The 15481-nt window shown below is 33.6% G+C and overlaps 1 protein-coding gene across 3 annotated transcripts; it reads left to right on the forward strand.

Moving 5' to 3' along the window:
• The first annotated feature begins 538 nt into the window (after window positions 1–538).
• Window positions 539–15215, forward strand: LOC115994891 (probable sphingolipid transporter spinster homolog 2). 3 transcript variants are annotated; one of them, XM_031119215.1, is made up of 16 exons: window positions 571–796; window positions 1237–1368; window positions 3885–3986; window positions 4097–4201; window positions 4308–4383; window positions 4508–4582; window positions 5436–5538; window positions 5628–5693; window positions 8477–8558; window positions 9840–9937; window positions 10149–10225; window positions 10343–10456; window positions 11428–11547; window positions 11759–11887; window positions 13045–13123; window positions 14395–15215. In XM_031119215.1, the coding sequence occupies exons 1-16, from the start codon at window positions 678–680 to the stop codon at window positions 14526–14528; spliced, it is 1611 nt and encodes a 536-aa protein (XP_030975075.1). In that variant the 5' UTR covers window positions 571–677; the 3' UTR covers window positions 14529–15215. The 3 variants fall into 3 exon arrangements, with proteins under 3 accessions (XP_030975076.1, XP_030975075.1, XP_030975077.1); XM_031119216.1 differs by lacking the exon at window positions 14395–15215 and having other exon boundaries at window positions 539–796; window positions 11759–11953; window positions 13045–13126; XM_031119217.1 differs by lacking the exons at window positions 571–796; window positions 1237–1368 and adding an exon at window positions 1373–1391.
• Window positions 15216–15481: the final 266 nt, after the last annotated feature.

Here is a 15481-nt window from a genome sequence, read left to right on the forward strand (position 1 = left end):
TTTTGAGCCAGAACCCATAATAATTTTCATTTTTAGTTAAAAATGAAATTACCAAAACCTCATCTCTTTAGACTTTGCAGTGTAACATTTTACTATTTGAGAGAAGATTCTTGGTAGCGCCTACCAGTCCAGGTACAGAGAGTGTATCGGTTGGAGGGTATACGGATGACTGATGGATAAACTACCATGTTTCGGTAATACTAACTCAGTATTTATCTTGGAATTTTTCATTCAATAAATAAGTGTTACTTGTTTCAAAAAACTATATCAGACGCTATCAAAAAAAAAAAAAAAAATTATATCAGACTACTTTAATAAATTAATCACAATCTTCTATATTATTAGGAAGATAAATTAATCATTTATAGGAATAGTTTGATGTGATTTTTAAAAATAGGGATCCCTTATTTACTGGGTACCAAATAACAAAATAGATGTTGAGGTGTATTACCGAAAAATTGTATTTTTCTCATAGTCATGAGGGAGCAACGTGGACCTTGGACTTGGAGTTGCAGCCTGTACCTGGAGGATGCTTGCGTTGCTTAACAAAGACTACCAAGGAACAACACAACAAACAAAATAGTATAAAACTATATATATATATATATATATATCTCAAATATCAGATAACAAAAATCAATCCTCCATCACAACAAAAACAACTTCCCCCTTAAGAAATGGATTCACTCCATCCTAACCGTTCCAATCTCGAAGACGAAGAAGAAATGGACACTAAACCCTTAAAACACGACGACTCAGCTCCCACTTCTTCTCCTTCATGGTTCACCCCCAAAAGGTACAACACAATTCAGACCTTCTCGTATTTTCAATTCTGTATTGCAAAAAATATTCTCGTTTTCAACTACATCAAATTTCTAGGGTTTGCGTGTCAGTGTTTTCTAATGTCTGATTGCTTTTCGAAAACTATAATCTCTGTTTGGTTGCCAAGAAAACATGTTAACATTTACGTATTTATTGCTAATTTCTTTAGGAAATGGAGTGAATGATTGATTAATGAATTAATTTATGATACTATATATATATATATTTTTTCTGTAATGCAAACATTTAATCATAAGGAAGGAAAGCTGAATTTTGTGTGAATTAAAGTTCAGCTTGGATTGCAATGTTTGCTGATTGGGATTTAATGCTTAGTTTTGTTTGAAAAAATAAAATGAAGATTTTTGGAAACTGGCTCCTGCATATGTTGATAAAGGATTTATTTTCTGTTTGCAGGTTACTCTCGATCTTCTGCGTAATTAACATGATAAATTATGTGGATCGAGGTGCAATAGCAAGCAATGGTGTAAATGGTAGTCTTGGGACTTGCACGGATGGTGGAACTTGCACTTCCGGTAGCGGGATTCAGTAAGATCTACTGGAATTATTTTGTATGATTATGTAATTATCAACTACAAATTTTACACACAATTCATCAGGGAAATAAAGTTAACCTACTATGAAGTCAATACGAGACACATTATGTCGTGCTTGCTAAGAGTTAGACTTGCATGAATCCTATGTAGATAAATTCAAAGTCCCATATTCCCAGTACAGCAAAGGGGTTAAAATGAAGAAGAAGAAAGATTCAGCACCCATGTCTTACTATTTTCAGATATGATAACTACTAGTACCATTAATAACTCTTGTAACTATTGCAATTTATTATGTTATAAAATATTATTAAGATACTATAGGGTTTTGAATTCCTAGATGGCTATGAATGAATTTCTGGAAATGAAAACTTGAAATGATATGCTGGAACTCATCTTCATCCAAGACTAGGATAGTGTTTATGTCGTGAAGCAAATGAACTTTGGTTAAAGGCGGGTTCAAGATCCACTGTATGCATGTGTTCTTTTCACATAAAAAAGAAACAACAAATAGTGATGTAGCTCATGAATGATGTGTACTCTACCTCTCCCCACCACACCCTCTCTATGTATTTGTCTCTTTCCATGCTCATGAAGATACATGCTTATGTTCCAAAGACACAAACAAGGTATAAGGATACTAAAAATAAATGCAATGCCAACCAAATTTTTATGTTCTAAATTTTCATTATATTGTAATAATTTCATTAAAAAAACACAAAAAGTTGTGTGACCCTTATACATGGGAAGTATACAAAGGAAGAAAAGACTAAGGAACACAAATCCTGAGCAATATCACAATGAAGGAAAAGATGTGACATTGACTCCTCATGGCTCTTACACATATAACACTAATCCATGATAATTAATCCCCTTTCCTTGAGATCATCTGCTGTCAAAATTTTCCCCATTCAACACACCAAGAGAAAAAAGCCTCTCTTGATGGTGCTCATATGTTTTGGAATGCTTTGCCATTGAAAGTGTTTTTTCCACTCCCATATGAAAAGCATTGTAATAGCTCTTGATTTGAAAATATTACATTTCAAAGGAATTCAAGCCATTTTGTCTTCTTCTTCTTCCATATAAGCTTGATTGCATATTTGCATTTAAATATTTATCCCACTGTCCCGTTTCGTTGGCCTTCTGTTCCATTTTGGGATGTCCCAAAATATGGTCCTCTCCTCTTTGAAAAGTCAATGGAGATGATGTTAATTTTTTTTCAAATTACCCTTTTCATTATTTGAAGGGTTAATATTCCTCTTTATTTGAGTTTAAATTAAAGTTGGTTGTTTTGGAAACTTACATATTTTAATTTAAAATACAATGCATTAAATGATGTTACCTTGCATTTTCTAAACAAAACCAGCAGTAGGGGATGGAGGAAGTAATTGTATGCACACATAGTGGCATATTTTATCTGACAAGTCTCTCATAGAACTTTATGTGCATGTGTGTACGCGTGCATTGGCATATTCTATGATACAATCTTTATCACATTTCAAGATTGATAATTTTCTCAGGTCTCTCATAGAACTTTATGTATGTGTGTGTGTGTGTGGGTGCGCATGTGAGTAAGTTCTATTTATTTTATTTAGTTATTCAGTTAAACCAATGATTTGTTATCGTAATAAATAGCAATAACTACTTCATCCAATTTGCATATTTTTAATTTTCTATTTAAGCTAGAAGTTTGGTATTATTTATATACATTCTTATATGAAATTAAAATGACTGCCATTTGATTTGATCTGAATGGCGCCAGCCATCGTATTAATTAATCTTACTTTTTCTTGATAAGATTCTCACATCTGTGAAATGCTTGACTGTTCAGGGTGCTCTTAATAAAATTCGATGTAAATCCAAAGATGTGGAATGCACCAGAAGCCAATTATTAGCAACTTTTTCTAGCACTTTATTTCATTGGTCTCGTGTGTGGGGCTATATTCATTGTGATTCCATTCCTGTGTTTCTAGATTCTTTATCTTTTTGTGCATAATTTTTGTAATTCTTTTACTACTTCATGCCCTTGCTCATTGCAGTCTTTTTTAATAAAATTTATTATTTATCAAAAAAAATAAAAATAAAAGGAGTGTTTGGGGTGTAGTGTTTATGCTTCTTGTTGGATTTGTGCTTGCTATATATGCATGCATAACGTACACATACCAGATATCAATTCTTTGTCTATTTATGACTAGTAAAGTAAGATTTACCGCCGATGGGTACATGGACAGGCTGGCAGCCTTCATGCATGAACACACACTGCAATCATTCCTCCCCTACACCCACACCCCCATGACATTCTAAATTTCGGGAGAAGATGTAACCGTTCTTAATCTATTGGCTGAAATTTTACAATCATCCTCTTCCAACATTATGACTTGTAGTTGAAGCTTGATATGCTATAGATTTTTTTTTTAATTTATTTAAATTTTTAGATGCTATGATATGCTACAGAATTTGTTTCCTTAAAATCTTGGTCTTCTTTGGCTTATCATATCATTATTCTTGCAGGGGAGAATTCAACTTGAGCAATTTTGAAGATGGTGTTCTTTCTTCTGCATTTATGGTAGGACTTCTTGTGGCATCTCCAATATTTGCATCCTTGTCAAAAAGGTGAACACCTTCTGTAGTATATAAGTTGCTCACTAAAATAATATCAGTGTCTTATCATTTACCTTATTGGGATCCAAGTTCTTATACATAGCACATCATTGCACTTGCAGCCACAATCCCTTTAGGCTTATTGGAGTTGGGTTATCTGTTTGGACATTGGCTGTAATTGGGTGTGGTTGTTCCTTTGATTTTTGGTCCATCACAATATGTCGCATGTAAGTTTAACAAAACTGTTGCTTTCAAGAACTGCACTTTTTTTAGTGCCTTTTATCGCCTTCATGTACTAGATTGTGAACTTTAACATGCGAGTTGTCTGTCTAGGCTGGTTGGTGTCGGAGAGGCTTCTTTCATAAGTCTTGCTGCTCCATTTATAGATGATCATGCTCCTGCTGCTCAGGTTTGTTTGCTTTGCTTCATCTTTTAGTTTCTATTTTTAAGTTATTATTGAACTTTTAGAATTTTCTATTTATTTATCTGCTGATTTTGCATTTATTTTATATAATTCTTTGTCATGGCCCCAGAAAACAGCATGGCTTGCAACATTTTACATGTGTATACCAGCTGGAGTTGCTCTAGGCTATGTTTATGGTGGATTGGTAAGTTTCATATTTGGGTAGCTAAACCTCCAGATTCTGTATCTATGATTCTCTTTTTGGTTAAAATTGCAGCTTCTTTTGTCTTTGTTTGTGAAGGTGGGTTTGGTTGTCCTTATTTAGCTTACAAAAATTAGCCTTGTGTGCTACACAATGTTGATTAAATTTTTTTAAAAATATATTTGCAATTTTTTATAATATTCTTTAAATGCTACACCATGTCAACTGATAAGTTTTGGATGAGGTGATTACTAATGGTGTTCAAGACAAAAATTGTTTTGTGAATAGCCCTTTCCTTCATTACCTGCAAATTTGGTTGGCCTATAATACCACTGCTGAAGTCAATTTCCTATTCTAATTAGTACTGAATGGCTTGCTGTTTGCTCTTTATCTGGAGCCTTAGCCCTCCTGCCTTCACCTTTCCTATGTCCCCCTTTTTCCCAATGAACCAAAAGGAGAAAGCACTGTTGTGTTCTTTCCTGCAAGGTGTATATGTTAGTACTCGCTTCTGTTGAAGGTTCCCACAAAACTCCAAATTGATGTTTGGACCCTGTTTTGGTTTTATGACGGACTATCCCTGTTAAGATGATAGGGTTAGTTTTCTACTATTTGGCCAGTTATTAATGGATTATCAGATTTTTTAGATCAGAGAACCTTCACTGATTTATGTGATTTTGGTTTCAGTAATCAAGATTAAAAAGGTCCAAGAATCTGCACTGTTCTTATCTCTTTGGCTCCCCTAAATTTTAATCTGTTTTAATGACATTTTTTATGTTGGTTCACTTGGTGGCAGCTTTTTCTATTAGACTCTGGATATGTGTGATCATTAAAGGCTTCTGATTTTGCTAATTTTTAGGTTGGAGACTATTTGAATTGGCGATTTGCATTTTGGGTAGAGGCCATTTTTATGCTTCCATTTGCTGTTTTTGGTTTTGTGATGAAACCTTTGCAACTAAAAGGTACTTCTTTTGGGATGCATCACTCTATATGTGTGTGTGTGTTTGTGTTTAATATTAACTTGGTAATGGTATTGAGCTTGTACCCACAGGATTTTCTCCTATTGAATCAAAAACATCATCAACATCTGTTGAAATTGCTTCGCCTGTAATTGAAGGTATTGCATATTTTGTCATTATTTTTATTGTTATCACTTTTTTTCTTCTTCTTGTTGTCAGCACTGCTCATACAATTTCATTTTGGCAAGAAACTATAATCTAGTTCTTATCATGCTTTTTTTTTGGATAAGTTCTTATTATGCTTAATTGAAGAGTGGTCTTTAATAGTGGGGTGACAGAATAATTCTTATTTACCCCCTCTCCCTAGGGGATGCTCCTAGAATTCTCCCACCTGTTGTCGATCGATGGATCAGGCAAAATTGTCCGTAGCTGACCACTTGGTGGATGGTTGAGCCCTAGGCAGGTCATCGTTTACAACATGTTTCCATAGAAATGTACTCCAAAAACAAAAATCTAATTTTGTGAGTAAAAAATACATTTAATTTATAAATCAATATTTACAAGATTTTATTTCGAGCTCATCAAAAGCAAAAAACAAAAGATGAGGTTGTCCCCACTAACAAGAGCTTGCATCATGTGATGCTTTGGGAACCCAAGGTCATAAGGACCCAAAACCACCACAAATTATAGAGTTACAGATAATAGCTGTGAGAAAAGCATAGTTTAAGAAGAGAAAAGACACAGATTTACCAGTATGTGAGGAGGGTGAGAGTTGAGTTGCAAAACTCACGCCATGGATTAAGAGAAAAGTCATGGACTCACAACTTGAATGAAGATTGAGGGGAGATGAGAGTCTGAGAGAGGGGGTAATCTATTAAAAATGAGAAAAAGAAAGATGAGAATAATAATAAGAGATAAGGTTAGATTCTCAGTTTACAACAAGCTTACCTTAGCCAAAAAAAGAAAAGAAAAAGAAGAGATAAATATGAATTAAAGATGTGGTCAGGTTGGTTTTTTCTGTTAGAATTTCCTTAAACCCGACACTTGACCCGCAACGTGCTTTTTAAGGAAAATAAGGCCTGCAGCTGGAGATCAATTTTTGAAGTTGACACTAAACCACCCTCTAGTTTGCACTAAAGTGAAAACGCTATTGCATATTTGGTCATCAACCTTTGAACTTCATTTCAAAATTGTCCTTAGACTTTAAAATGTTTCAGTTTAGAAATTAGACCTTATACTTTCAAACTGATCTTTATCATCATCTAATGGACAGAAAATTCTGACTTGACAAATGAAATTCATGCCATGCCATAGGCTCCACATTGTCAAAGTGACACTAGTTTCATGAATCCCATTTAGTATGCCTGCATTTTCAATCCATCAGTTTTTAGTTGACTATGTGGACCTTTTTAAAACATTTTGAAGTATAGGGATGATTATGAAACAAAGGTGAAGGGTTGTGGACTTGTGGACTAAATATGCAATTTAACCTTAATAAAATTTACAATGTGGACATATTTATCACTTGAGCAAATATTTAATTCCTCATGACCAACCCCATTGGCATCTTCCATTGCTGTCTACTGCTGGCGTATGGTCTCCTGAATTCTCACCACTCTTCAAGACCTCATAGCTGCCCAAAACCCACTGGTTCCCTTTTAGAACCCGATGCCCATAGCCTACACCATGGAACACCAAAATCAACCCTAACCCACTACTATAAATCCTGCCCTTCAACCATTAATGTCTAAAATTGATCCATTCAGCTGTTGTTGCCACCACCAAACTGATGATCCATTTGATCTGTGAACCCAATTCCACAAGAGTTGCCTTCAATTGCAAAATCCTCAAGCTGCTGCCCCTTTTTTAATAAATCAACGGTCGGTCACCCAAACCTTGAAACCCAAACCCATTACCCACTCCTTGATGGCTCTTTGGTGAGTTGGGAGAGAACATGATGAACATAAGGAGGGGTGAGATTTCAGGACAGAGAAGGAAGATATGAAGAGAAAATTAACGAGTTCAGTTTAGTCCAATCTACAAGGTATTTTAGTGATAACTTTGAAATTTGAAGGACTAACTTACAAAATAGGTTAACCACAAAGGGTATTTTGTAATTTTTCAAATAAGGGTTGATTTAGATGGGGTATTTTTCTCAAGCTACACTCAGAAAATTGTACACATAAATGTGTGAAAAATCAGTTAATTTGGATGGAACCCTAATTATTTCATTTTAGTACAAACTTAAGCGTAGCTTAGTGACAAATTCAAAAATTTAGGGATTGAATTGCGAAATGGGTAAACCGTTGTAAATTTTGTGTGTGTGTGTGTGTTTAGGAAGCATACGTTTTACAGAACCGATTTGAAAGCAGTTTTTGATGCTGATTTATTGTAATGCAGTATTTGTGTGCCTAGGATGTAAGTGCAGGCAAGTTTCTGGTGGTGATATTATATAACTAATACACTCAGTAAATAGGGCTTTAGAGAATGATTCTCTAAAATATATATATTAATGGGTAAAAGATGGCTTACATTAGCCCATACTTGACATATAAATAGCACTACACTTTCTAATGACAGCTTGCATAATAATAACTCTCCCCTAGTTCCATGAGCATGCAATCAAAAAGTCATAAAAGACTATTGACTCAAATTAGGACTTATTGACTGACTTAAATTCTACACAAACTATAACATAAAGGATTAAACAATAAACTGACCAGACTTCAAGAAATATTAATTTGAAAAATCATATCTAGCTGGTTGCATCACATTGGAAGTGTTTATCTTTGCAACATAGTTCTGTGCTTCTTGGTTCTTTACATGTTTCAATTTCTTTTTCTTTTTTTTTTATTTTAATTTTTTTATGATAAAACTATTCATTATGGTTTTCTTAGATATAAAGCTTCTTCACTGAGTGCTAATTAGTTCCCAACTGTAGATTCAGAGGTCTCTGATATAAATGGTCATGATGCGGTTCGTGTTGAAGGTATCATGGCTCAAGCCTCTGATAAAGGTTCTGAGTAAGTGGTTCTTGCATCTGTGCTTCTCCATGCCTCTTTTATTCTTACATATGGCTGTACATGTACTGGCATTTGCTAACATGAGGAAAATTGGATTATGCCTCCTTTTAGAAATATATAGATAGTGAAGGGAAAGGAACTAAATACTACTAATGTTATAAAAAGCAGAGGGAGAGTTCCAAAACAAGAAAAGTTAAAAAAAAAAAATATTATTATTATTATTTTTAAATTTTTTTAAGAAAGACACCGCTACAAAAAACTAAGTACCAAGTATTCATTTTGTCCTCACTGAAGACTCATTGTCAAAGCACCTCAAACTTAGATTTTTTTTTGGGTGAGTATAGTTAACAATGCATGTTGAAAGACAGAACTTTAGCTATAAGTATAAGAAAGATAATTGACTTGTTAGTGTCTCTAGGAAAAGAAACAAATAACATAACGCTTCTATGAGAATAATGATTAAATTCACATTTTTTCCTCAAGTTGAACTTTTGGAAAAGTGGTAATTTATCATGGTATTAGAGTTGATGTTCCTGAGTTTGAACCCTATCTCCACTCTACCTCCCAATTTTTTTTTTTTATATAAAAAAATCCCATATGTTGGGCCCTTGATTGGTGATGAGCAAAGGAGAGTGATTAGGAAAGTATGACTTTGAATAGAATAGAATGGTGGAAAAGATTATATGCTGACCTGGGTTAGTTTGTTCAGGATTCAAAATTTTGGGATTAAGGCTTTGTTCTTGGGTCTCATTTATTAAGGGGGAGTTTGGGCCTACACATGAGGAGTGTTAGAATAATGATTAAATGATTAAAATCATTCTTCTTTAACAGTTTAAGCTTTTGGGATAACTGGTAATTTATCATTTTCTATTTTTACGTCACATATTGTATTTACAGAGTGAGAATGCTGGAGAACCTAACAGAGGGAAAAAAAAAAGAAAAAAAGAAAGAAAAGGATGCTGGAGTCACTTCTTTAATATTCACTGTACCAATCCTCATTTTGACGACTATGATTGAGCTTAATTATTTTAAGTTTCAGTTGGGCCTGTGCCATTAAGGTGGTTCATGGCAATGCAGGTTTCTTATTTGTTTTGTCCATTGCTATGCCTAGTTATCCATCTCAAGGGATAAGAGTTTTTTCAAGTTCCATTTGTATGTCTGGTAACCCATTTGATGTCTTTTGACACCTCATAAAAATTTGTTGCAAATAGAAAGAGTATACACATCTCATCTCCTTACCATCCTCCTCTATCTAATTGTTTCCTCATCTTTGTATTTCAGGTCAGAGGGTGCATTTGGAATTATGAATCGGTTTTCTAGATTTTCAGAAGACATGAAAGTGCTTTTGCTGGATAAAGTTTATGTTGTGAATGTTTTAGGTACTTTCTCATTTTCTGCATAAGATTGCAGTTTCTTCATTTAGATACAAACTTAGAAAAGTATCAACTCAAAATGAGCTCATAATTGTGATCATGATCTTTGTTAGTTTTATTTGGAGTTTCTAATAGAGTGGTGGCTATCAGGTTACTTATCTTATATATTAAATATTTGTTTATGTTGTTATTATTTTCTTTTCCATTTGGTTGGTAGGTTACATAGCATACAACTTTGTCATTGGAGCATACTCATACTGGGGACCAAAGGCTGGTTATAACATTTATCATATGGTATAAATATTTTATTAACTTCCATTTATTATCCTTTCATCTGGGAATTTTTTTTCCCGGTTAATTTTGACCTTTAGTGATAATAGCAACCTTGTGGTTAATTGAGACTCTTGGCAGAGTGATGCAGATTTGTTGTTTGGAGGGATCACTATCGTTTGTGGAATTTTTGGGACGTTATCTGGAGGCCTCTTCCTGGATTATATGGGTGCCACAATCTCTAACGCTTTTAAGGTGAGTTATGTCGCATCTAAGGAATATGCAGGTGAATGGCTCTTGAAAGACATCTTCATGCATTCTTAGATATCCCAGCTGCTGATTACACTGTAATTTTAAGTTTGTACTACAATTGTGAGTAATAAGACATTATTCAACCTTTACATAAGTACACTTGGACAAATATAATGTTTGTTGATGTTGCATACTTGCATAAATGCTTGAACTTTTCATTTAATGGATTTGCGGATAATTTACTTGAGCCATGTTGTTCATTGCAATAATTGCAAAAGTTTGAAAAAGCTTTACAATTTCCACCCCAAATCTCACTGTTAGTTGCTTTTAAGCTTGCATGAGTTTTATTTTTTATTTTTCTTGGGAGGGGTGGGGGGGTTATGTTTTTCATTTTTGTTTTCTTAAATACCATTTGCCTGGGCATGTTTGTATATTTTGATTTTGATGGGTATTTAGGATCTTAATTTTCTTTCATATCCTATGATCACATGTACGCACATGAAAACACAGACATTCACTTTATTATTGAGCAAGTAACTGTTGTAGGTTTCTTACTAAGCATTTCCTAATCTCTTTATTTTATTTCTGGTTTTGGTTATGTACAACATAATTAGTTTGAAACTTTGAATTGATTTTCAATAGTTATTTGTTGAAAGCTCATACTATTTTTTATTTCTTTATTTTAAATTAACTTATTTCTGCAAATTTTTATTGTGATATCGAATATCTTATTTATAATATAATCCTGAAAATGGCCAAATTTTATACAGAAAATGATTTTTGTGACTTCTGTATTTGTGTACATGCACTGATGGAGATTGTCATCTGCTGTTTGTTATAAATGTAAAATTTATTTTTTTTTTATCAAAAAAAATAAATGTAAAATTTTCATTTTTCATTTTTAATATCTGAATTTTCTGACAATAACTTGTGTACTATTTATTATATTCTAACTTCCTCTATTCCTGTAACAGCTTCTTTCTGGAGCTACATTTCTAGGTGCAATTTTTTGTTTCAGTGCCTTCTGTTTTAGAAGCTTGTATGGTTTTATACCTCTTTTCTCAGTGGGTGAGCTACTAGTGTTTGTCACTCAGGTAAATTTATAATTTTGTGAATTTGGTTAAAAATTTGATTGTCATATTAGCTGGGCTTGCAGTTGTTCTTTACTTAATGGCTGATTTTTTTAAATAAATAAATATATATATAGTGCAAGTTGACAGTAATTTTTAGAATGCTTTTATTCTGAAATAATATTTTGAAATTTGATTTTCACATTTCCTTCACTGCAACTCTTTGCTTTTGCAGGCTCCTGTTAATTATGTGTGTCTCCATTGTGTCAAACCAAGTATGAGGCCATTAGCTATGGCTATGTCGACTGTTTCAATCCACATCTTTGGTGATGTGCCTTCCTCACCTCTTGTTGGGGTCCTTCAGGTGCGTCTTCAAAACTCTCTTGATTCACATCTTAGAGGAAGGGGAGAATAATGTCATTGATATAAGGTTGTCTCTTTAACATGCATAAATTATTCCAATAAATAATTAAATAATATTCATTGTTTTATGATTTATTTTGTGCTGAAAGGTGTAGCATCTTCCACTTTGGACAAATAATCTTGCTACTTTTTTGGTCCTTTGTGGCTTCCTAATTAAATTATTTTTTTGGCAAAAGTAGTTTTTAGATGTGGTATTAGTGAGCATTAGGTTGATAATTCATATGAAATCTGGACCTTTTTCATAAACATAAAAGTTACTCTCTGGGTGCTTAAGAAATTTTGCTTATGACATTCTGTAATGTCCCAATTTTGGTGGAGTGGAGAGATTGGGGACATTGTAATGTTTTAAACTAAAGTGCGGACATTGCAACTACCTTATACTTAAGGGGGAAAACTGTAATATGCCCTAATTTTTAGGAGTCTCTTCTTTTGGAGCTATCCTTTATTGATAAGCTTACTTTAAAAAAATAAAAATATTCTAATGTTCCCATAAGCCATTTGCATGTGTATGCAAAATAGTGAAGCAGAGATGGCCCAGTGGAGGTTTTAGAAATTAGGAGGCTAGAAAAACACATTTAAGAAATTCTTAGGCTTGTATATCTGGTTAAAGTAGGATGTCTTTCGGCCTGATCATGAAAAACTTACTCTAACCAAACCTATGGTTTTATCAAATGTGGTCAGAAAAATTAAATGCACCTTCTTTTGATTTCAAGGTTGTGGAGGTTTCTTTGTTGAACTCCCACATTATTGAAAACCTCATTACTTCATAACATGATAACCAACTCCACATTTGGATGCTTTTTGTTTATATGCTGAAATTTTTTTAATTAAATCGTTTTGTTCATCTTTGGAGTAAGGCAGCCTATCAACCACCTCTCAAACCTCGGAAAACATTGAGCCTTGTGCACTGTATACAACATTTTTTATAGTAAAATCATTATTTTCACTGTTTGATAATGTCCTTTCAATTCCTTTCTTCAGCTTGGGGTGTTAAAGGCTTCTAGTTTGATTTCCTTTCCTGCTTTGCATCCTTAGCCTTTTCCATCTTCAAATATTTTTTGATGGCATCATCTTGGCTCTAATAAATTTCATACACAGGATTATGTTAACAATTGGAGGGAAACAGCACTTATTCTGACATCCATTCTGTTTATTGCTGCTGGAATATGGCTTATAGGTGAGTGACACAGAATCAGTTAAACAGCTTGTGCAGAGGTGATGATATGAGTGTTTCTACCTTTGGCTTCAATTGAAGCCTCCAATATTTTGTTTTTTTTTAGTGAACAGTTTAAAAAATTTAAAGAAAGAAATTTTAAATTCAATATAACATGCATTAGTTGTATATATATGTAAATACATGTAAAGGCAGTTACCCTGTTTTGGTCCGGGTCAAAGTAGGGTCCTGGTGGGGTAGATGGAGATAGATAGATAGTCTTAAATATTAGTGTTTTCTGCCTGAAGTGGCTACTTGCAAGACTGCTGTATCTGTTCAGCACAGATAAGAATTTTTTTTTTTGGAAAGGATTGGCTCCAAACATGTTTGAAGCCTTAGGCTTCAACCCCCAATAGGAAGATAACATGTGTCCTTGTCATGTGCAATGCACATGACTCACTTAGTTGGTTGAGTTAAGTGTGGTTAAGTGAGTTGACAGGGACACATGTCATCTTCCCATTAGGGGGTTGAAGCCTAAGGCTCCAAACATTTTTGGAGCCAAACTTTGTCTTATCTTTTTATAGTAAATCGCTTTGTTTTCCAGTGTTTGGAGCCAAACTTTGTCTTATCTTTTTATAGTAAATCGCTTTGTTTTCCAGAATCATGATTGGCTTCATATACTTTAAGAAGCTTTCACAGTAATGTGAAGCTACTGATTTTGAAGTTAATTAAAGAAAAAAGGTAGAATTTGAAGCTATTAATATGAGCATTCATTCTTAAGATACCACAAATTGTTTTTCAGTATTTATCCAAGCCACGCTTACCAGATATGCCTGTTCTAACTTGACTTTCTCAAGTGTAATCTGTTAAGGCCCCAATAAGCAAGACAAAGGTGAATTGTGTCAAGTGTTTTTTGAGCAACTTCTGGATAATTCTAGTAGAAGAAGCCTTACCTGAATATAGTTAAAAAAAATTGAGTAAAAAAAAAAAGAGTAAAAAAAAATGTACCACTTTTGGACTAAATACTGTCACTAATTGAGTAAAAAAAAAATTCATGGCATGGTAAATTGTACAATTCATTTATTTTGTACAAAAAAAAGAGAGTTGTACTGTTTATTCATTCATCAGCAAGTTATCTATTTTGAGCAACATAGTTAATCTTTGATAATGTTCCATCATACGTCTTTCAAGCCCAGGGATGTGATGACTGGATAAGAAAGTCAATGAAAAGTTATCTGATTGTTGATGAAAACTAAATAATATGGAGTTTAATGAAAATTGTATTACTTTTACAGGGATCTTCCTGAAAAGTGTGGACAAGTTTAATGAAGGTGATGAAAATGAAGTCTCTACGGTTGAGAAGGCCAACATGAAGCCATTGCTGGGAGTGAACAGAAATGAGATGATAGATGACCCTGGCGAAGCATAAGTTTCTATGATAATATGTTGAAACTTATGCTTTGACAAGTAGTTGAACTATGCTTTCTCCCTGATGCAGTGCATTCTGCTTTCTTCATCCTGAATATAGTGCAACATTTGATAGTTTATTTGGGTCTTTCCTAACGGGTGATTTGTGGTGGAAATATACAGCATTGTTATAGGTTTCTTAAGATTTTCCTCCAATCTCTAACTTGATAATTGGACAAAAGTAAGCAGCTATCGTCTCTTTCTGGTTCAGAGTCTTTAAAGTGAGCAACTTGATGAAAAGGTACTTGACAACTTATTTAAGAGTGGATCTGAAAAACTCCTGTTCATCTATAAGATTCTAGTGCTGTCGGATGACAAGTGTTAGGTTGCCACTTGGGTAAGATTGCTGTCAAAATTTGTATGTTGAAGATTTGTGAGAGATCATGCAAAGCTAAAACTGTATTTCCACCTTCAATCAGTAAGAAAACAAGCAGGTAAATGTTAAGGTTGAGCTTTGCTATTTGTTTGTCAGAGAAATTGTTGATAGCAACAGTTTGTAACAAGAATTTTTTTGAATCGTTCACAGTACATTTTTTCTGGTGTATAGTCTTCAACAATTATGTAAATAAAATTTATTTGTTGACAAGTTACAACAACGAAGCCATAATGCTAAATTTTGGGGGTCAATTATGGATCCTCAATAAATTAATCAAAATCGGCCACATGTATTTATTTTTTCCTTCATTGATTTTATCTGAAGCCTGTTACTTTACATGACATTTGACCTTTTTTACTACTACTACTAATAATGTTATTTGCTGACAAGTTAACAGAATTTAAAATATTGGTTTATTATGCTCTTCGTAAATTGTGTTTACCACTTCATATAGACGCATCAAGCAAATGTGAATCATTTAAATCGACGTGCTGTGTGTGTGTTTGCTTGAAGCATCTTTCCCCTTTCTACCTAAATTT

Source organism: Quercus lobata, chromosome 6, assembly GCF_001633185.2.
Source record: "Quercus lobata isolate SW786 chromosome 6, ValleyOak3.0 Primary Assembly, whole genome shotgun sequence".
Taxonomy (NCBI): Eukaryota; Viridiplantae; Streptophyta; class Magnoliopsida; order Fagales; family Fagaceae; genus Quercus; species Quercus lobata.